Genomic DNA, 22,267 nt, shown 5'->3' with positions numbered 1-22,267 from the left:
GTGGCAAGTTTTCAAGTCATGGAGATCAGTCAGAAAAGGCATGGACAAAACGTCTGGAAAAGGGATTACACAAGGTGAACAGCAGAAAAAAGAAAAGCTGCCCAAGATCTTTAAAAAACTAGAAATGCCACATACAAAACAGGTAGATGTTAAAAAAAGAGGCAGCAGTGAATGATTCTTAGAGACCTAAAGATTAATATTACAAAGAGTGGATTGCGTGCACACTTGCTGAGAATATAAGAGTTCTTTTGACTACAAAACTATCATGAAAGAATGAGAACTCACAGCAGAAAAAGGTTGAATGAGCCTTCAGTTAGCATAAAGAAAAGGATGATGAAGAAGAGATCAAAGTGGCAAGTGAGATCATCACGTCCAGACACCACCAAAATCCTGAAAACCTTCTAAATCAAGTATTCCATATCGCCCTTTTAAACACAGATGCATATGCACATTACTGACACATTTATTATTACAGAAATCTGGTAGCAAAATAAAAATAATTTCGACAGAAGGAATCAGCAATGCAATCAGAAGCACTGACCTAAACTGGTGCATTCATATCGTGTCACTATGAAATGTAGAAAGTGCACATGTACTCATCCAAGCCAGAAACAAAACTCGCATTGACTCAAGTATATCCAAGACTGGACTGGAAAGATGCACAGAATAACCTCCGGGAATATTTCTGAAGGGCATGCCCCTGTGGCACAGGACACACCTGCTATTAACACAAATTTAGAAACAATTATGGGCAGGACAGATCAGATTTCCATATGCCCATGGACTAAAACTACTTAGCAGAAAGCACAGCAAAACAATTGTTTCCAAGCACTCTAGCGTGACAATTCTTAAAGTTAGATCAGAAGCAAGAGTTTCCTGGAAGAACACAAGGCCAGGCTTAAGCTGAGTGGGTTCTGTTGTAGCAGCAATTTCTCATCAAGAGTAACTGCTCTACACAGAAAATCCACAGCACTTTTGAATGGGCATTTCTGCCCCTCCTGTCCTATAGCTTTATTGTGCCATCAGCCATTAGCATCTGTTAGATGAGAACACTGAACACAAGCAGCTTTCAAGGAGGTTGGTAAGGAAGGAGAAAAAAATAAGAAGTCTCTCTCAAAACTGAACAGCCTTGTTTACAACGGTGTCCCCCAAACAGTCAAAAAACTTCAAAAGTCCACTTTAAAAAAGTTACTTAAAAATGGCATATTTCAAAACAAGAGAAAGAGGATAAGTCTAGTGTTTGATTTTTGCAGTGCCAAATAGCAATTTCAGAAGATTTATTTATTTTTGAAGTACAGGATGGAGCACATGCATAAGACCTGGTCCTCTTCACAAATACAAGGTACACTCACTGTTCTGAAGGAAGATCATGCATTTAGCAGCATTGTTCATTCAAAGAACTGAGTTTTAAGTCAGCTAAGGCTCTGACAGCTAGTAGGGAAGAAGAAAACATTTTAGATTTCTAAACACTGTTTCTAGCTTTTACTGCTTAGCACTATGCCATTCCTACAGCAATATATAAATTAGCAAGGAACATGATTATGCTGAAGCCTATGCACGACATACAATACCACATCAGAATAAAAAAAAAATAAAAAAAATATATATATACTCTCTATTGTAACATTTCATTACAAAAATACCAGAGGGAGAAGACAGAAGTTCAGGAACAATCTCACAGAAACTAGGCAGGCTGAGACATGCAAACATTTGACAAAACATACACACAGAAAAATGTTGCACTGAGGACTAAAGAACTGCACAGATTGAAACACTGTGTTACTGAGGACAGATGTTATCAAAAGTTTTTAAAAGCATGTATTTAAGTAACAATTGCTAAATTTTGTTGTCTATGTTGTCTTATGCTGATCTGCAAGCTTGTTGTTGGCCATACACACTCTTAAATTACAGCTCTACAGGAAGCTTCTGTATCCATTACTAGAACACGAAGTCTGAGAAGAAGAGAATTCGGTCCTGAGTTTTGTTGTTTTCACATACAAGTTCATTTTATCTTCACAACCTGTTCAGTCCTGAATACTGTTAACTACAAAAACATCAGTTGGTATTTCTTTTTCTCCTCACCTATAAAAAAAAGGAAATGGAAAAGCTTTCAAGGAAATTTAGCTCATACCAAACCATGTGCCAGACAAAAAAGGGTCAAATAAACATACTCGAGAACACAGACAGCCTTAGCTGAGAAGCAATACAGAATTCTGACACACAACATCCTGCTGCAGCTGCTTGAGTAGGTACAGGATACATCATCTCAGCAGCCTGAAGTTAGATTACAGTCTTGTCCCTTTACCAGTATAAAAGCCTATGTCAAGGATCCAGACTTGATTCATGTTCTTCAGTTTCATCAGGTAGTTCTTCAGCAGGTGCACCACACACATTGTCCTGGTTATCTGCTGACTGGTTTAGCTCATCAGGTTCCCCAGCTGCGATCTGAGTTGTTTCTTCTTCCTCTTCTTCCTCTACTTCCCCATCATCCTCTACATCCATCTCAAACACCCTCACATGTCGGAGATTTGAACTGAGCTACGGAGACATTAAGAAGTTTCCGTTAATAAATAAATAAATAAATGCATGCACCAATACCATTTAAAATGTTAGCCAATGGCTTTCAAAATAGCCTTTATCTTTGAAATGGAGGTATCGGGGGAAATAGCCTTTTTTTTTTTTGCTCTGCAAGCTGAAAAGTAAAGCAAGTAGACCTATTAACTTCTGTTAAAGTTTTTCCATGTTGTCTTATGAGAGGTATGACTGTATCCTGACACACTTTTAATAGATTATGAGAGAATAATCTATTTTTTATTTAAAAAAGAAAGTTTTGATAAATCTCACTAAATTAGCAGAAGCAGGTTATCACTCTCCCCAGTCATAGTATGCTTTCTTTAATAGCTTACAGGCTTATTCACAGATACTGTACTTACCACACAGGAAACTTTTCTAATGCCATTTACAGAAACATACTGAGCTTTCATATTCTCCAGCACTCTCCACTGATTCTCCAAGAAGACAGTACGTGTGGATATCTCACCACTTTGCTCATCCAGCCTACACACAGCAAGAAGAAAAGCACAAAGCTAGTACATAAGAAACAATTCCAGTACTAAGAAAAACCTCAGTCAGGCCACTTTTTTATGCCTAAGTTTTATTATATCATATGCAACAAGCAGATAAGCATTTGAAACCATCATGACGCTGCTACAGATATTCTAGAGCAGGGGATCCAACTGTGGAGACACAGCATGTTTCAACTGAGATAAGATTACAGCAGGTAAGCAACAGCTACAGCAGGAGGATGAGGATGGCCTTCCTCCAAAACCCTCCTCTGCAAGAAGAGGAGTTCCTGAACAAAGTCCTGGAGGTGATGCCTCCACTTACACAGAAGTTTGACCTCCATGATCTGTCAAAGATGTATCACCCCAGTTCAGCCCCACTCATAGGGACTGTATGAAGGAACTCCCTGCCTATTACAGTGGCCAGTATTAGTTTGAACTTGCTTTTAATATTTTCTGTTCATTCTTCAATACACAATTTCTTTGTGGCATTAAAAAAAATTTACAGTTCAGTATGGCTCTTTAAATGTACCTTAAGCAATCCTATGCCAGAGAGGCATAGGGAGAAAAAACAAAAAGCAAGTGAGGCACAACAACTAAAAGATTGGATTCACTGCTTGAACTACATTGGCCTTTTCTGTGTGTGTTCACTTCCCCCAGATGCTCTCCCTTCCCTATGCCAACACAGAGAGAGGCACCAATTCTTATGTTTCAAGGCTAAGCTCACAATAGTTTTAAGTGTGAGTACCAGGGGAAAGACAAATAAATATCTGCGTATCTTTATTACCAGGCAGAGGTATATGATCAACTATGCTGAAAACATCCTAAATTCAAGTATTCTGACCAGCAAAGTTAGCATCCTCTGAAGAAAATAAGATTTCTGATTCTACAGGATGTCTTCAATTGGTCCTCCCATTTCACGAGAGCCATGTACACAGGTAGTATTCAGTCTCAAAAAAGCAAAACCAACCCCAGCCCAATCCCCCCCAAAATCACAAAACAAACTGTTTAGGAAGCTTCCATCTCCCCACCCCACTCTCCCTGGCACAAAAAGAGTTTTCATCTTGAAAATATTTACACATACACACACAAAGCATGAGTAACCGTACACAATTGGAATATTTGCTTAAACCGCTTTTCAGTTCTGCATTTTCAGACTTGCTGAAAGTTTTTCAGTACCTTTTGGTAGAATCCCAGATGAATTCCCCATCTTGGTCCTCATCGGTGTATACTGAAGATAAAGGCAGCTGAGCCAAGACTCTCTCCTTCTCCTCTTGTTCCACACTCTCCTTCAGTACTACAGTTACAGTTTCATCATCATAGAAATGTGCATCCAAACAACTGTAGCATCTATAGGAAAACAGTTTAGAAAGCATCAAGGAATAAAAGTGAATACAGAGCTAAAATACTTCTAAGCTGCACAGCATTCACATTAAAAAGTATTCAGTAGTTAACAGTGAGCTTTACTGTAAACGATAAAAAAGGTCAGTCATGCAGCTAAGACACTGAAAGACAGCCATAATCATGGCAGACTCCTGTATCATGCAGGAAAAATTATTCTGAACGACAAAAAAAAAAAAAAAAAAAAACAACCAAACTTACTAGCAATCTTATTTTTTCCCATTTCAGGTGAAATGTAAGAAATGGTAAACAAAAACACCAAAGAAAATTTAGAAACACAACTGAAGGTACTGAGGGCAATCACATCTGGCCTTTCCACATGAAAAGGATGAGCTTAGTCTGCCATGCGTTCTAAGATGCCTTCATTCAGGCACATTAAGTCTCACTCCATCTTACTTTAAGAACATCACAGATAAAGCTAGCTGGAAACAGCTCTTGCTTATGTTTCTTGCACGTATGCTAAAGCTCTAGTTTTCAACTAGAAAACTAAGATTTACTTGACCTTGAGATGAAGTGCAAAGTAAGACTCCTGCAATCCTGCAGCTTCATGTACTTGTGCCATTTCTTACAGCCTGACTCACCCAGGGACTACAAGCTGGTCCAGCATCTGAAGTAGTAACTTGCAGGATAAAAGCCAAACCATAATGCCCAATAAGTTAACTTAATGTAAAAATAAACAGTAGAAAACATGGTCTTCAATTTAGCAAACTGCAATTCTGGAAGAAAAATCAAATATACTGACCTGGAGTCTGAGCTCTCATTTATACTGTTATTCAAGAAGTTTCCAAAATCTACTGCAAGAATTCCATTACTGACAGACCTAGAAGAGCAGTGTTCATCATCTCAGTGACTAATTTCTTTTCATTCATAGAGAATCCAAAATCTCTAGCAACAACTGTGGTAAGAGATGGCGTAAGCCTGTCTGAGCTTAGTGCAATACACGGCTACATCCCAAAATGATGTAACTGGTGGATGGGAACCTTTTGATTTCTTCTGCCCCTCAGCAAAATGTGACTAATGGAGTCAAGCGGGGAAGCGCATCTGGCTTGTGGGATACAGTCCTTCTTTGCTGAACTCTTGGCTCAGTTGTCCTAGTCTCAGGTCTGTTAAGTTACTTGTTACTCAAATCTACAGAAAACTACTTTAGACTGTTTCAGACACCAATGAGGGAGGAAATAGGATGGAAACTATGCCACAAGGCTGTAATTTTGTCATCGGCAGCTCTCAACTGGAAACACAAAAGATAGCTTCACCATGTGTTTTCTTCAGCAGTCAAACTGCTTTAAAAATTCCCACCCCTATCACAGTTCATTATCTCCTCAAATTAAATGACACAGATTGTAAAAATCCGTATTTTAGAGAGAGAAGGAGTTTTTGTTGTTTTCTAAAGGCAGGTCATTTCAGTGATCCTACTGACAGAATGCATCCTGAACAGTTGTATAAGCAAAACTAGGCAGTGACAAACTGCATCTTGGACACAGAAACTCCTGAAAGTACACAAAACTACACCCCAAAGAGATGTATTTTATTTGTTACACCTATGAGTCCACCTCCCATTTTTCCTTAGAGCATTCAATTACAGGTTGCAAGGGGTTAATCAAAGAATAATATTTACAGTAAGACGAAGCAACACTGAAAGCATGATACCCTGTAATTTTTCACAAGTTTGCACAAGCAAGTAATTCTGTGAGGAGCAAAACTAAGGGAGACTGATTCTTTTTCCTAAGCCTAAAACCATCTTGGGTCTTATGATTAGATTTTATGAGTCTAACACAACACAAACTCCTTCTGCAGTTTCCTACTGCACTTCCTAATGTCCTCCTCATTTTTTCTAGTATCCAAGAAAGACTGTATTCATGCTGCTCATTTCTTCTTTTTACAAAAAGATTCAAACTGTAATTGTCTCTGGACACATGTGCCGAAGCTCACAAGCCACTTTTTTTCCCCTTTTTGGCTTACCTGGAAGTATCAGTATGTCTCCTCAAAATGTATATTTTAGAAATAGAATTTTCTAATATAGTGAAGAGAACATAATGTATATTGGATTTTTTGTCATTCCACCTGTAATGCAAGGGGAGGAAACAAAAATTTAGGTCAAGTTTTAATAATTGGTAAATTACACAGAAAAAGGAATAGCAGCATACTTACAGAAATGGTAGTTTAAACAATTGAGGTGTGGAATCTTCACTGAAAAGGAAAAAACAAACCAGTTTACAAAATGCTACTGTAATTTTGTGCAACTCAGCTTTAGAAATAGTGTAATGAAATACCTTTGCGAAGTTTTGTAGAGAGACATGCAGACTGCTTGATGCACTGACTTTCCAATTACATCCTAACAGATAAAATGAAAATAGGCCAAAAAATGCAGGCAGTTATTCATAATTATACACCTTTTTAAGACAAAAAACCCCAAACAAACAAACAAAACACCTGAGTACATCTGAAAGAAAAATCCACCAATATTTATGCTGGAATAAGCATCCCTAATGTAAACACTGCTGTCACTCGATACACTTGTTTCATGTTTCTTCATAATATATAGACTATTGTATTGCCAACTAACACAGTTATCTAGTACATAATGCATACACCAAGATAATTCATGTTAAAAGTAGATCCCAATAATGTGGGCATAGAAGACATGAAACAAAAAATCCCCCATTACGCTCGCCCTAGCCAAAGGCTTGAGACATCCCGGCAGCGGTGAAGCTGGGCTACATGCTACCACCTAAGTTGTAGGCACTTGAAGGCAAAGATTAAAACTTCAGGCCTTAATAAGCGTGACTACTATCTTTAGTTGACTGCTACCCCTAAAAAAGTTATCATTTATATAAACTGAACTTACCGCTGGCTTTTGTAAACACTGATCAATGATGCCTTCCATTTGCCTTTTGACAAAATGCAGTGATTTCTCAGGATAGTAGGGAAACAAAAGTGGACTTTCTGTAAACAGACAAAGTTCATTTAAAAAATGCTTGTATGTCTTTATAGACATACTACACTGTTATTATAGCGACAAATCGGAATGAGTCCAGTGGAGGGTCAATAAGATGGTCACAGGGCTAGAGCACATGCTTTACGAGGAGAAGTTGAGGGGGCCGAGTTCATTCAGCCTAGAGAAGTGAGGGCTAACAAGGAGGAACCTGTTGCTCTCTTCAGCTGCCTAAAGGAGGAGTCAGAGAAGACATAATTTTCAAAGCTCCACACAGTGAGAGGAGAAGACGTAACAGTCATAAGCTCCAGCAAGGGAAATTCCAATCAGGTATAAAGAAAAAAGTTTTCACAAGGACTAACTAGTCACTGGATCAGGGTGCCCAGAGAGGCTGCGGGGTCTCTATCCTTGCAGGCATAGAGGACTTGACTGCACAAAGCCTTGAGCAACCCAGCCTAGCTTCAAAGTTAGCCCTGCTTTGGTTGGATTAGGTGACCACCTCAATTATTCCCAGATTATAAATTCTAACTCAAGTAACTAAGTGGATTACAATATGAAACAAGGTAAATGAATGAGAAATGGATGCCTGCCCGCCCCTTCAGCTTTTCTTCAAAGTTCATTCAAAACTGCAAAAAGACAGAATTGCTTTTACCCAAGAACTAGAAACACAGTTGTCATAAAATATCTTGTTTAAGCAAAACAATTTCCATAATTTTTATAGTAGCTATGATTTGGCTTCAATAGGACCGATTCATTCTTATGAAATGAAATACTTTGTAAGAAGACATTTTGCTTTTGAGATAAATCTCACTACTTGTTTTAAGTACATAACCTGTTTCTTTTCCAATGTTTAGCTCGAAAAACGATAAAAATTACGTCAACCAACAAAGCAATATAAACCACCAAAGAAGGGTGGAAAGTGTCAATGACAGAAGCATTATTTGTCCTATAAACCTTACAGTTCTGAGAGCAAGACAAACATCTCAAAACTTGCCAAACTACTTACTTACTTAACTTACAAACAAACACTTACAAACCATCTCTACAATCAACCACAAAATCTTGGGTAGTAACAGAAATGACCAGTCAAGTAGTCTACACATTTGAAGTATCTAACGTATTTTCAAAGTATGTTTAAAAAGACATTTTCTAAATACTACTTTGCCAAACAAAAATGCTACTGCTTCCCCCCTTTTTACTGAATTAAATAGGCAGAAAAAGGCAGCTATAGCAAATTCTATTACAAGACAGCTTATGCTGTAGAAGTTTTACAGTCTATGGTTTCTAAAGTTAAACAAGAATCATTTTCACCATCACCTTGTTATAGTCTCTTACTTCTTTTTCACCACTAATTAACAAAATAGTCTTAGACTCCAGTCAAAGAGAACAAGTTAGGACACTTCCCCCAGGTATGACCTAAGCATAATTATTACTTCCTTGAACTGGAATTAAGATCTCCTAAAATAGACATCTCCTGGGATTCCTTCCAAGCCAACATTTCTGAAATCGGTACATAAAAGGTAGGAAACTCCCAATACTCAGAAAACTGTAATTGATTGGTGGTAAGCAGCTACATAAAAACTATAAAATAACAAGGCCCATTTATTTTATTCCACTCAGATGGAGACCCATGACTAACACTATAGAAATAACTCATAAGCATGAAAAAAGTTTACTCTTCTACATTTGTTACATTCTACGTATATCTTTGATTTACTTTTTCCTGAAGCACACATTACCTTTAAGATGAGTACTATTTTTAAGAAAGTTAAACCACTGGTTTCCCTCTGTATTAGGTGGCGATACAAGGTCATCATCTTCATCTTTCAAGTACTAGAAAAGAAACAGACATTTGTAAGATTGCATTTTAAGAATAAGGGACATTAAAATTCACCTCCAACATTGCCCCTCACGAGTCTGTTAAACACTTTGTCTTAATTTAACATGCCCTACTCTTGAAACTAAATATTCTACCCCTTCTTGAAACAATAAGAAAAATCAACTATTGTCTAAGTTCATATAGTGATATTTCCATAAGAAAGTGATTTTTTAATCACGTTTGAGCACGTTTTGAAATCCAGTGATTAACGGCATAAAGACAACAAACACATTTCAGTTTTACATTACTATTGCTGACTGCTAACAAGTTCCATCTTTTTCCTAAAAATACAGCATGTGTAAAGTAAATCTATGTTTTTAAACACTCCTTTTCCTAATAGTAATTAAAAATAATTAAAATACTCTCCTTTACCATTACCGGAATGTGCAACACGAAGCAAAAGGGACAGCGAACAAAAGCGAGCACAGCTTTAAAAGCTTCTCCATCTACAGATTTTCTCATTTATTCTTTTCCCATTTACTCCCTAGTTCTTTACCTGGCCAACTCTCTCCACATTGAAGTATTTTCCTTTACGATTGTAAAGTTCTGGTGCCTGAAAAAATAATGCAAACAAAACCATTATTTAAACCCAAAGTTAATGAGAAGTGGTGTACAAAAAGATGATTGTATTATTTTATTATAGTATTTTTCAGATTCAATTATTGGCAGCAAAATTACAGTCAGATGCTATACTTGGCAAACCAATACAACTTACTTCATTGAAGTGTTCAGTAAGAAAATCAGCAACAAATGTGATATCTTTTTGAGTCATCTAAAAGAAAAGAAACAGTGAGAAAAGCAAAGGATAAGAAATCCATTTCGATGAGCACAGAACACAGGTTCTGTAAGCTGAACAAGCACTGTTCCCTCAGCTTGTCCTCACAGGGCAAATGCTCCAGCCTGCAACCCATTTGGGAGCCCTCTGCTGAACTCACTCTAGTTTATTCATGTCTGTCTTGTAGAGGAGGGCCCCAAACTGGAGAAAGTATTCTAGATGTGATCTGATGAGTGCTAAATAAGGGGGTAACTACTTCCCTTGACCTCCTGGCCGTGCCCCTGTTAGTACAGCCCTGGTTCCTCTTGGCCGCCTTTGCTGCCAGGGCACACTGCTGGCTCATGCCCAGCCTGCATCCACCAAGATCCCCAAGTCCATCTCAGCAGAGCTGCTCCCCAGCCAGTTGGGGCCTTGCTGTGCAATTCCAGGGGGTTACTCTACCCCAGGACAGAACCTTGCATTTGTCCTTGCTGAACTTCAGGAGGTCCCCATCTGTCCATCCCAGCCTAACTATTTCCCTCTGGAAGGCACCTCTGCCCTCAAGCATATTAACTGGTTCACCCTGCGTGATGGTGTCTGCAAATCTGATGCAGGTATATTCTATCTCCTCTACCAGGGCATTGGTAAAGATGTTAAAATTCCATTCTGGTTAACCTAGTCATTTAGGGCATATAAAGAGCTGCTATACACAGAGGTCCCGCATTCACATATAGTGTACTAAAAAGAGTAGTATTAACAAAGAAAATAGAAAAAACAATTCATGCGAGACAGCACATTAGTGTAAATCTGCAGGCATCAACTTTCTCAAAGAAATGACACAGACACTATCCTTGAAGTTTTGGAACAAAAATAAACCTTTAATCTTGCCCTCTAAGTCAAGCAGAGTATACCACAACAGAGTATACCACCATTTATTAGAAAATGTTACTACTACCTTGTTCAGCTCTGGAAGCACATGATCTTCTGACATCCTCAACATGGCTGAGGGAAAAATTATATTCTTACTGCATTAATATGTTTTCCTAACATTCTTAATTTTCCATGGCTATGTAATAAGACACTGCTGATAAAATAGGAAAGATTAATCTGCCAGAAGCAAGAGAGTCTGGAATGAAGAATTATGAATGGAGACTGAAATTAAGCCTTATTTGCCCCACTAGCTTACAATACAAATCTTGAAGAATTTTTCTCTTTTGTCTCTTCCAACTGCATTGTACCCTCTACGAGACTGAGATAAGATTATTATAAAAAGGGTTCATAAGAATTTATTCAGGTATATCCTAAGAGTAGCAAAATAGATATATATAAAATACATGAATGCTGTCATGCCCAGAATAATGTGTCTTAAAAGAATTGCACAGAAGTAATTTTAAATCAGTGAGACTTAGATAAACAGTTCTCTGTTTAGTTTCAACACAAGGAAACATAGTGAACATTTAAATTATTAAAGTTCTAATGTTATGACAGAGAACTCTGATAGTTCTGCATTATGCAATTTTTAAATTTAAAATTATTATATTCCTGCTAGTAAGTGCTAACACTGCATTTCTGGTGCTTTTACAGTATCCGGTAAGACTGCTTAGTACTTTGTAAAGTAGTTCTAAAAAGATCAATTAAAAATTATAAACCTATTCATAACCACTTTATAAAAACAAGCAGGCTAAAATATAGCGTTCTGCACTTCCTTCTAACATTTTACCTGCAGCTACCCAGCTACAACTGGAGGTGGCTATTAAGTCCATCCGGACATTCAGAGACTGTTTACATCTGTGCATAACCTTACAGCTAACTAGGTCTCCATGGGAGAAAATAGCAAGTGACACAGTAAAGGACAGTGAGACTATACTTCAAATTTGGTGTAAATGAAATAAAGTCCTTTAATTTCTCCAAGTTAAGACCAGCAAATTGCTCACGAAGCAGACAACGGTTTGGAGTAACATTACAGGATAAGTATATACAATACCCATGGTACACACGCTAAGTTTAATTGAGAACTATCAAATTTATGATCTATGTGTTTAATATTATAATTATTCTTGCCTTATCAACTGTAACCTTTTAGATGTCCAGAAAGTTTCTATGATAGAAATAAATAGATGGTTATAACTGAAACTGGCTTAATTACTTGCCGACATTTCAATGCTTACAATACAAAACAGATACTGGATGCTTACTATGTCATCAAGCTTACCAACATACAGCCATCGAAAAAATGCTTTGAAGTTTTTCATACTACTGTCAATAACTCTGCGCAAGAAACAAGAAAAGAAATTACTAGATCTAAATGTCACAAGCTGCTCCAGGCTTAAGTCCCATCTTTACTATAGAAAGGCCTGCCAGCACTATCAATTTTTTTTAAAATGGCCAATGCAACCTTCCAAGTAAGACTATTCTTGGGGTATGAGTCTATGAGATGCAGTGAGACAAAAGCTCACCACCAACAGAGGAGCCTTGCTCTCCCAACTTCCTCTATACCCAGCCACATGCTTCCCCTTAGATACCAGACTCAATAGGCATGTTTTTAAAATTCTCCAGACTTCATACTTACTGAAGCAGCTCATTTGCTTTCAGGATGAAAGAACCAACAGCAGTAATAGCCTCTGCAAAAAGAGCTAACCATTATTATTAAGCTTTCAAAAATGAAATCAGAGTGGGTAAGTAGCACACACACTACCGTACCTTCAATTCCAGATGCATCTAATCCCAGAGACTCATATTTCTGTTTCCATAAAGCCATTCCTTTCAATTCACTCAAGTGGTATAACAGTGCCTCAGAGCCACTAGAAAGGCAGAGCAAAGAAGTATAATCTTTTAGTGACCCTTCAGAAATTCACTGCTTCACTGCATGCTACATTTTTATCATTTAATGTGCAAAGTGGAGAGCTTTATAAGATGGTCTGGCATATGAGTTCAAGTATCACTTCACAGAAAAGCAAATATTGTCCTAATGATTTTAGCCCCCACACAAAGTCGGTGTGAATATTTTGCATATATCCTATAAACACAGGAGGCAGTGATACAGAGGTGATGTGTCATGGAGATTGTTCAATAGCTGTCCATTACCCAAAAGTAAAATTAATACATTTTGCCACGACCACGGTTTCCACACCAGCACACCTACATACAAAGAATCACCAATACAGCATATTGCCTTTTAGCAAAGCATATAATATGCCATTTTATCTATAATTCATTGGACATTCTGTGACTTACCTCTGCAAATGACTTATGACCAACTTTTGTATACTGGAATAGGAAGACTCTATGGACTGACCCAGTTTTTTTAAACCCTGTTAAAAAAGAAATACGAACATATAATCATGTTCTGTTAACTTAACAGAACAGTGACTAAAAGATATTGAAATAGATTATTTTAATATGTTAAAAAATATTAACATACCTTTACAGTCAGTTGGTTCATTAGTAATGCCTGAAGTTCCAGACTAAAGAGGTAGGGGAGAGAACCAAATATGCCTTCATTTTGTATTTCAGTATCAAATGCAAATGTATGCTCAGACAAAACAACAGTAACTACCTTGCTTTGCCCCATAACAACAGCTGCATAAACTCATCCTGAACAGAAGTAGTTGTATTCTTTTCCTGTCAGTCAAAACGATTGAAATAGATTGGTAAAGAGATTAAATCCAGGCTACCAAATAATCTCACAAACACTTCAATTAAAGTATGTCAGAAAACCCACCCATATCCTTGAATGCTGAAATCAGACTACTGATCACGGGAAATCTTCTAGTGTTTTAAGTTATTTTTAATTGTATTACCCAGTAAAAAGTCTAAGCAGTTTGCCATCACCAAGACTCTCTTCCAAAAAAAAAAAAAATTTTTTTATTCGATTAACTTCTAGCCATGGTCAATGACAACAAAATTTAAGCAAATCCAAGAGCATCTTAATCATAGCTGTCATACATGCTCCATTCGACTAAACTGTAAGTGCTGGTGGGCTGTTACCCAACATTTACAGTATTCAGTTTATCAATGACTGAAGTACAAAGAGCACAACCTTAAATAGAAAGCAACTGATCAGTAGTTGTGCAAGCTGAAAACTATCACTTTTGAATAACTTAGGATAAATAAGTATCACAATACAATTGTGCTCGATGGTACTCAGATATCTTCAGTGTCAGAGCACTTGACACACAATAGGTTCCAGGTTGCCTCTGAACTCAGAGATTGTTATCTGGAGGCATTATACTTCAACATTAAGATATGCAGTATGTTAACATGAACAACAGAACTACTGCAAATGTTTTTCCAAAAGAATGGTTAATACTACAGTACCTGTACAAACTTTGTTAGCCGTGAGTCCATCTGCATCAATATTTCTTCCCACGCTTCACACATGCACGTCAATGACAACTTTATATACTGTAATACAGACATTAGTGTTATTCCCTTTTTCCCCCCTTCAAAACACATGCAAGAACTGGATGTTACAATACAAAGGGAAGATATACTGTAGATATTATATAAAATTTATTATCAAATTCCAAGTTAGAGCTCTACATTTACTTAAAACCAACTTAAGCTTCCTCCTATAAAACTTTTATTTTACTTGCATTAAGAATATCGAAGCCTGCAAGAACTGTGATATCAAAAAGATATCGTAACACAACTGTACCTGTAAAAGAGTTGAAATGTGAGTAAACTTCCGTGCCATTCGAGTTACCTCAGGTAAGTAACTTGATAATAGACTAGTGTCCAGCTATAACAAATGAAACAAGCAACAGTTAACAGATGATTTTTCTTTTAAGAAATTTTAGATTACAGAAACAAAAAGACAGACGGGGAGGACCCACAGAAAAACTGACATTTCTCATTTCCTTAAAGTTGATTTTAATAGGGAAATGCATTTAATTCAAAGGGGCAATAAATATTTTTAATACATCTATAAAAACTCCAGATGAAGTTCCTCATTTTGGAGTTCTAAGAGTAATAGTTTTAAGAATGACTGTTCTGGATAGACTGGATAATCAACAGCATTTCTCCTATGCCTTTGTGTGCAGAATGAAGAAAATCTGAACAACTGTAACTGAGTAAATGAATGTTGTATTTAAAGTAATATTTTAAAAGAATGCTTCAGATCATCACCGTCAGTCTCATCAGTGACACTGGTTGTTAACGTGATAAATCCAAAAGCTAAATCAGGGTGTATTTCAGAAAGGCTGGAAATAGTAGTTGTGTTTTTTCTGCAACTAATAGGAAAGCAATAAAGCTACCAGAAAGTAATTAAAAAAGCAGTTTTACTTTTAAAGAACATTTTAAAATTACTTTACTTGCCTGAAAATATGTTATCTCTGCTTCACTGTCTGAAGAATCTTGTATCTCTGTAATAACTGATAGTGATTTCAAATCACTAGACAAACATAGTCCACGACAAGAACCTGCCACCTGAAGGATTCCAGTTTAAAAGTTAATGAAATACTGCATTTCCGCTCAGATGTATTTACTGCTCTAACACATTCACACACAAAGAAGGCTGCGTTCAACGACATGTAAAAACAAAGTGGAATTTTCAGTTACTGTTCAGGAACAAAAGCACTCTTTTTACTGTGGATTAGCATTGAACTTTGTTTCATTTGAAACAAGATGTTAAAATCGACAGTTAGAATGTCTTTCCAACAGTAACCACACAACCCAAACAAGAGAAACAACTATTCCTTTCTTTAAACTTCAACAACTCAGTTTCACTTATGTGTAAACATGCGTATGTATTTTTTCATTCAATTCAGCTGTAGCTTGGCATATGATGAAGAAAAAACATGGAAAGGAACAGAACGTACCCCAGTTACTGTAGCAATCTTGAACATTCCATAAGCATAAATCTCAATAAATCCTGAGCTGCCACCAAGGACAAGAGCATTAAGCCTATAAAAATAGAAGAACACGTGTTGATGGGCATACTGAAACAAATTCTAATGTATACAAATGTGATTGTTAATACTTAAATTCCATCCCTTTACTAAAGATCCTCTAAAGAATCACTGAAAAAAAAAGAAACACTGTACTACTCTGTACGATTCAAGAAATTTAAGAAAAAAACCAATTATTAGCTTGGATTTCGCTGATAAGACCTGCCTCTAACATTTACAGAAAGAGTATCAATTACTAAATTAACTGAGAGAATAGGGAAAAAATAACACAATTTAGGCACAGAAGTCCTTCTTCACTAACTTTATACCTTCTAGAAGAAAAAAGTAACAGTTTCTAGCAACATCCCACCTACCAATAAAGGCTGCAAAGCATTCTTGCAAAGCTACTTTCGTATTCCCCTGAGTTTATACTAACTACATGCAGAGTAAGTTTGTCACAGTCACTCGGGGGCACTCCTCAGCAAAATCTCAAAGGCAATAAACATTTGAAATTGATGCAGCAGCAAAGAACAGCCAGAAGCAGACAGCATCAGAAACAGAACCTAGTTCAAAGACAGATTTGTGTTACGCTCACTTATTAAAGCCAACTTGCTACCATGACTTGGGAAAAAGCTTCTCTATGACCTCTCCCTTTTTGTCTATGTTTAAAATGTTAAACTTTGGACAAGGAGGTTGTCTATGGTCATCATACATCCATACATCTTCAACTACACATATTTGCTTACATTACAGTGAGCAGTAATGCTCTCCAACATAAAAAATGAGAATGTTTTGCACGTCCCCTTATAAATACAAGAAAATTAACTGCAACTTCTGCCTGTTACACCCCTAAATATATGTTAAAGGAGAATGTTTCTGTCAAAACCAAGACAGAACTTAACAAAACAGTATCTGAAAAACTTTTGTTTTGATTAATTGAATGGATGAAGGAGCACAGAATCCGGAAGGCTCCTACACCAAACAGCTGCCACATCTCTCTTTCTAGCAAGGAAGTCCTACTGTAAGAAGAGATACCAAGTCTTAAAAAGGAATAACTGGTGATAGACAGAGATGCAAATTTTGAAATAAGGAAGATGATTCTCAGTGGTGGGACTGTCAGGAACAGTGAAAGAAAGCAAATGGAAAAACAAGGCACAGAGGTTAAGCGCCCTCCTCAAAGATGCACTACAAGCATTCCACAAAGCCAGTCTCAGCCTGCTAAACTATACTTCCTCCAGCCGCTCCTCATGTGTTTCCTAGTAAGATACATTTACTTTATTGTAAAGTAACCCTAATACAGCTCATTTCAGAGCTAATTTTAAGTTTAGCTTTGTCACGCTCATGCAAACCCACAGAAATTCCCCGTCTGTAACAGGCATTCACAAATGTCTCCAAGACCAGCTTAAGTAATACAAACAACATGGCCTTCAAATGCACCCCAAGAAATCTTCTTCTAAGAAAAAGAAGATAAGGTACCAACAGCAGTTGCTGATAAAGTGCCTTATAATCCCTCTAAATTGAGGAGAAAAGGTGTAAGCTGATGGAAATTTTTTTTAATATATTCTTTGAACTTTATCTTTGTACATAAAAAATAGACATTCCATATCATTTCTCCAAGACCCTTAAAAACAGATTATGAATAACTTAAAAGTAAACCCACTTATCCATTATTTTATAGCTTCAAAAAAACCACCACCACCACCAAAAAAACCCCACCACAACAACCGACATATGGAATTTACCTTACATCACCCAGAAGCTTCATAATCTCATCTGACTTTTCTTCACTGAAAAGACAAAACACATGATTGGGGTTTACATAGGCTGTCTCAATACCAGAAAACAAAATAAAACAAAAAAACAGAGAGATATAAGATGAAAATTTCTTACCTGAAAATTTTTGCAGTGGTACTGTAACTGAAAACAAAATAATTATTCTCAATAACAACGAGCAGACATCTAATCCAAAGCATCTGTAGAGCATTAAAGGTGAATAACCAAAACAACGACAACAAATGACAAATTGTATCTTTTAAAGCTTATAGTATAACGCTTACTTTTTTGGTAGCGCTGGTAATTTAGGCAAAAGGAGATTTGATTCATCCTCAGCATTGTAAAAGGAAGTAAGAACACTGAAAAAGAAGTAAGACTGTCTTTACCACCCAAGCTGTAAAAATGAGGGGAAAGAGGCTTTCTTTCTAACTTCAAAGTTACAGCATATACTCAATACATCACGTATATTAAAGAGTTACAAATATCAGAGGGTAATCCCTTATGGGGCTTTTAATAATTTATCAAATGATCAAACTAATAAAATAAGTCTGATAAACTTTTTTTTTTACTTCCACCAAAAGAGAATATAAAGTTTGTATCTGCTGGCTCCATAGCTTGCCACCAAAACCCTCATCACCTGTAATGCAGTTACTGACTGAGACTTTCTGTTTAAACCCTGTACAACCCTGCAGTACAACCTACCTACACCTCAAAAAAGCTTCACTCTAAAGACACATTGCAGTGAGAGGAAGACTAAAGTGCAATACTTAATACCACGCCTCCGACATGCCAGAAGGATGAGAGTCCCAATAAGGAGATAAGTCTATCTCCATCAAGAGAATGCTAGAGTGATTTAAGATGTAGCTATTTTCTTGCTATTTTAAGATTGGTGTTTTCTGGAGGTGAGGGGAAAATCCCCAAGTCAGGCTTATACCACCTCCCTTTTTTAAATAAATGTTTTCCTTAATTATTATCTTGCACTGCAATAAGGTGCATATCAGAGGTTTTTGTAAGACCACAGAAATAGGGACCACAATGTCCTCCAGCTCACAAGTGTTGCTGAGAATTGTCTAATGCCACAGAGCTCAGGGTCACTAGGGGCAATGCGACTTCCTGAAGCCAGTACACCCACAACAGAGCTGTCACTGGGGCTGGATGTAACACCAAAGGCACATCGTGAAAGATGCGAGCACCAAACTAATGATCTTGAAAACACAAGTGAAGAAAAATTTAAATATAATACTTATTGTGACTAACAAAAATCGATGAATGTAATAACACTATTATAATTAGCTCAATAAATTAATTGGTATTGAAGTAAACTGGATCAGAAGACAGGCTGTACAAGCTAACACTAGATTAAGCAGCTCTTAAAAGGTGGGCGCTCAAGATCATGCTGAAATTTTTGTGTATAACCCAAAGAACCACAAGACTAAGATATCAGCACTAAAAATAAGCATACGAAAAGTGTCTATTCTAACCAAAAGGAAAATTTTAGCCAAGTGGTTACAAAAGCCAGAGCTACATAATATTATATTATTCTATATGACTGCTTATAACATACTAAGTATAAATTATTAGTAAAGTGGCACTACATAGCCCATAATTTACTTCTAGAGTTTTTCGGACTCACCTGCTTTCCTCAGTTACTTCCATCCAATGCATATAAGTAATAGATGAGTCCACGGAGAAGGAGTGCAAGCTTTCAGGTTTTTCTACATCACACAGAATAATCCGCTTGGTATCAGTGAGGCCAAAAGCCAAAACTAGAGAAAGATGAGTAAAACGTACGAACAATCAACATGCAAAACTTCATAGTTACTTTATACTGAATTAGAAAATAATGTGGCTTCAAAGCCAACTACTGGACAGAATTTTCTCTTTGTCTATTTACAGTCCTTCCAAATTCTCATTTGAAACCTACTCATTAAAATTTAGGTGATAAATTTAAGTCACCGGCATGATCCCACAACTATTTATCTACATGTTGAACTGAACACCCTTTTAACAATTCTAACAACAGTTCTGATAAAGCAGAGGCTTCAGTTTTTGCAAATTTGAGGCCAAAATTATACACAAAGACTGTCCACCAGGAAGGTTTGGGTTTTATTACAACAAAATACAGTTTAAGACTTGCTGAGCAACTTTTGTGTCACCTTCTTCTTAACTTTATTAATCCATAAAAGCATATGGCAGGCAAAGGTTTCCATGCTTACTTCCTTGTAATCACAGGCAACCAGCTTAAAAAGAAGTTTCATTAAACTCCTCTGACTCCACCATAAAACTATATAGGTATTTTTTACCTATGTCATGGAAGAAGATTGTCCCCATTCTCCAGCCTCAAATGGGTCAAAAAATTAACTAATGTCTAGCTTAGGTTTATTAAGCTACTAATTTCAACATTATTTCTGTCGATAAGGAAAAGGCTTCTTTTTCTTCTCTGGTGTATTATTAGGGCAATTTCAGCCTCTGAAGTTCAGTCTATGCTAAACAAGCTAAGCTCTTCAGTCAACCCTGATCAGACAGCCTCTCTCTCTACTTGAACAATAAATTTTGTCATTCATATTCTGCTTAGTTAGCAACTGGAATTTTTGCTATATCTTGAAAAGCAGTATTTTGGACATAAATCCACCTTGCAGAACTTTCTTGCAATTGATTTCAACAGTGTAACTCTCTCTATTACTCTGAATAAACGTATATAAAATTAAGCCACCCTTTTCTTTAAACACAGTTTACTTGAAAATTTCCTTCACAGATAAGAGCTATCATCACCACAACTTTCACTGATTTCCAGTGAGATTTTTATTGCACCATATCACCTCATCTACTTGACATTACTTTTGCCATCTGGTCTCCAAGCAAGAGCGGTCACTTCTTTCCCTGTATTTTCATTTGGAGGCAAACTCCACACTCGCTGAAAGTTTGCAAGCCGATGAAGTAAAACCTACAAAGCCAACACATTGAAGACAGAAAAATAAACCACGTTCTCCTGTTAATACCAGTTTGTAAATCAGTTCAAGATGCACTTTTTTTACCATTCTTTAATAACTCCTACATCTTAAATATCACTGCTCCTCTAGTAGATGATTGACTCCTATGTCATTTTAGAGGACAGTAGAGTGTTTACTAAACAGCAACGTGGAGAAACGAGCTGTGCCTTGTACAAGCCTAGAAGCCTGTAACCAGCAGGGGTTACCCACGCTTCCCCAGCAACGACGGCCCGAAAGCCCAACAGTCTGGCTTCACGCATGATCACGTACGGCAGTTCCAGGAAAAAAACACCTGAAGATAGATTTAAATTAAATAGGAAATTTCCTGTGCTTTAAAATCCCACTGACACAGGCGCTATCATCAGCAAATTTGTTTGGAAATCAGAAAGTAAAATGAAGAAGAGCGATAAGTATTGAGAAGCTTGATAAAAAATTTTCTGTTCCTAAGTGCCTGGCTAAGCTTACAAGCATTACGGCACAGGTAACAGCACAGGCATCTCAGCGGCCGCACGGAACAGGCAGCGCTCTCCTGCTAGCGGCAGCCCCCCGACCCCTCCTGCCAGCCCACGGACGCGGCCTCCGGCGCGGCCCCGGGCTCCCCCGCACTCACCTCCCCCGCTCTGTTGGCCAGGGCGATGAGGTCCCTCTTGGGGGACCAGGCCATGAAGACGACCTCCTGGGGCAGCTGCTTCTCCCCCACTTGCCGGAAGGCGGGCATGGCGGCGGGGCGCTCCGGCCGGACGCCGGCGGTGCTCCAAGCCGCTGCCGGGGCCCCTTCCCTTTACGCCGGGCGCCCCCTGACCCCCACAAGGCCGCCGGCCTCCCGCCCTCCGCTGCCGGCTTCCGGAGGCGGCGCTTCCCGCCGCGGCGCGGACTGGGCCTTGAGGGGAGCGGGGCGGGGGCGGCGGGGAAGCGGGTCCGGCTCTTCCCGCCCTGCTCCTGGGAGGGAGGAGGCTCCCGCCCGCCGGCTGCCGCTCGGCGGGGCAAGGCCGCTCCGCCGGGGACAAGGCCGCTCCGCCGGCGGGGCTCGGCTCCCTCCCCTCAGCGCGGCGCGGGGCTGAGGGAAACGCCCGCCTCCGCACCACCGCTCAGTTCCAGGTTTACAATATAACCCACCTCCGTCAGCAGCGCCAATCCAAAATATTGAAGCTAATTTTTTTTTTAAATTTGACTGGTGGAAGTAGTTTAAAAATAAATTTAAATATGCTTACAAGGTCACTTTTTCCACTTACCAAGCTTCTGAAGTACATTTAATTTTTTGTTCTTAGGCTTTTTTCCCGTTGGGAGGGAAAATTAAAAAAAAACAAAACCAACCAAACCAAACCCATACTGCGAGAGGACTGGACCTAAGAGCGTGGATTCCCACGAATTTGTGCCCTCCCACCCGCTCCCTTCCCCAAGCCCCCAGTACCCACCCCAGAGCCCCGGCAGCCACCACTGCCTCACCTCCCTGCGGTGCTCCTCCCAGCACTTCAGGCTCCCACTAAACCAGACAAATAGCTAACCCTAAACACATCAAATTGCTATGTTATACAAAGACACAGTAAGCGTGTGGTTTACTTAGCTTTTTTTTTTTTTTTTTGTGCCA

At 38.2% G+C, this 22,267-nt stretch overlaps 1 protein-coding gene across 3 annotated transcripts; it reads right to left on the bottom strand.

Annotated features, from left to right (window-relative positions):
- Positions 1-445: 445 nt before the first annotated feature.
- On the bottom strand, positions 446-21,686 carry ANAPC4 (anaphase promoting complex subunit 4). Of its 3 annotated transcripts, XM_009474552.2 has the most exons (28): positions 21,290-21,686; positions 20,528-20,633; positions 19,323-19,455; positions 17,974-18,048; positions 17,807-17,833; positions 17,659-17,703; positions 15,848-15,932; positions 15,345-15,455; positions 14,686-14,769; positions 14,346-14,432; positions 13,585-13,649; positions 13,450-13,492; positions 13,263-13,339; positions 12,729-12,829; positions 12,598-12,649; positions 12,241-12,296; positions 10,984-11,030; positions 9,990-10,046; positions 9,771-9,827; positions 9,135-9,228; positions 7,309-7,406; positions 6,734-6,795; positions 6,612-6,650; positions 6,423-6,524; positions 5,206-5,283; positions 4,242-4,412; positions 2,934-3,057; positions 446-2,538 (listed from the first exon to the last, which is right to left on the bottom strand). In XM_009474552.2, exons 1-28 carry the CDS (start codon positions 21,395-21,397, stop codon positions 2,323-2,325), a joined length of 2,400 nt encoding a protein of 799 aa, XP_009472827.1. In that variant the 5' UTR covers positions 21,398-21,686; the 3' UTR covers positions 446-2,322. The 3 variants fall into 3 exon arrangements, with proteins under 3 accessions (XP_009472827.1, XP_087593334.1, XP_087593335.1); XM_087737208.1 differs by lacking the exon at positions 5,206-5,283; XM_087737209.1 differs by lacking the exons at positions 20,528-20,633; positions 21,290-21,686 and having other exon boundaries at positions 17,807-17,889; positions 19,323-19,368.
- Positions 21,687-22,267: the final 581 nt, after the last annotated feature.

Source organism: Nipponia nippon, unplaced genomic scaffold (genome assembly GCF_047370975.1).
Source record: "Nipponia nippon isolate SJK-2023a ecotype South Korea unplaced genomic scaffold, ASM4737097v1 scaffold_6, whole genome shotgun sequence".
In the NCBI taxonomy this organism is placed as follows: Eukaryota; Metazoa; Chordata; class Aves; order Pelecaniformes; family Threskiornithidae; genus Nipponia; species Nipponia nippon.
This window is presented reverse-complemented; position numbering and strand designations above follow the sequence as displayed.

Excerpts from the sequence above, each read along its gene's own strand:
- ANAPC4 (XM_009474552.2), bottom strand. The coding sequence starts at position 21,397 with ATGCCCGCCTTCCGGCAAGTGGGGGAGAAGCAGCTGCCCCAGGAGGTC. Across the intron at positions 18,049-19,322 it reads GAAGTAACTGAGGAAAGCAG|TGTTCTTACTTCCTTTTACA; the intron begins GTGAGTCCGAAA and ends CTTCTTTTTCAG. Across the intron at positions 13,340-13,449 it reads TGAACCAACTGACTGTAAAG|GGTTTAAAAAAACTGGGTCA; the intron begins GTATGTTAATAT and ends CTTTTTTAACAG.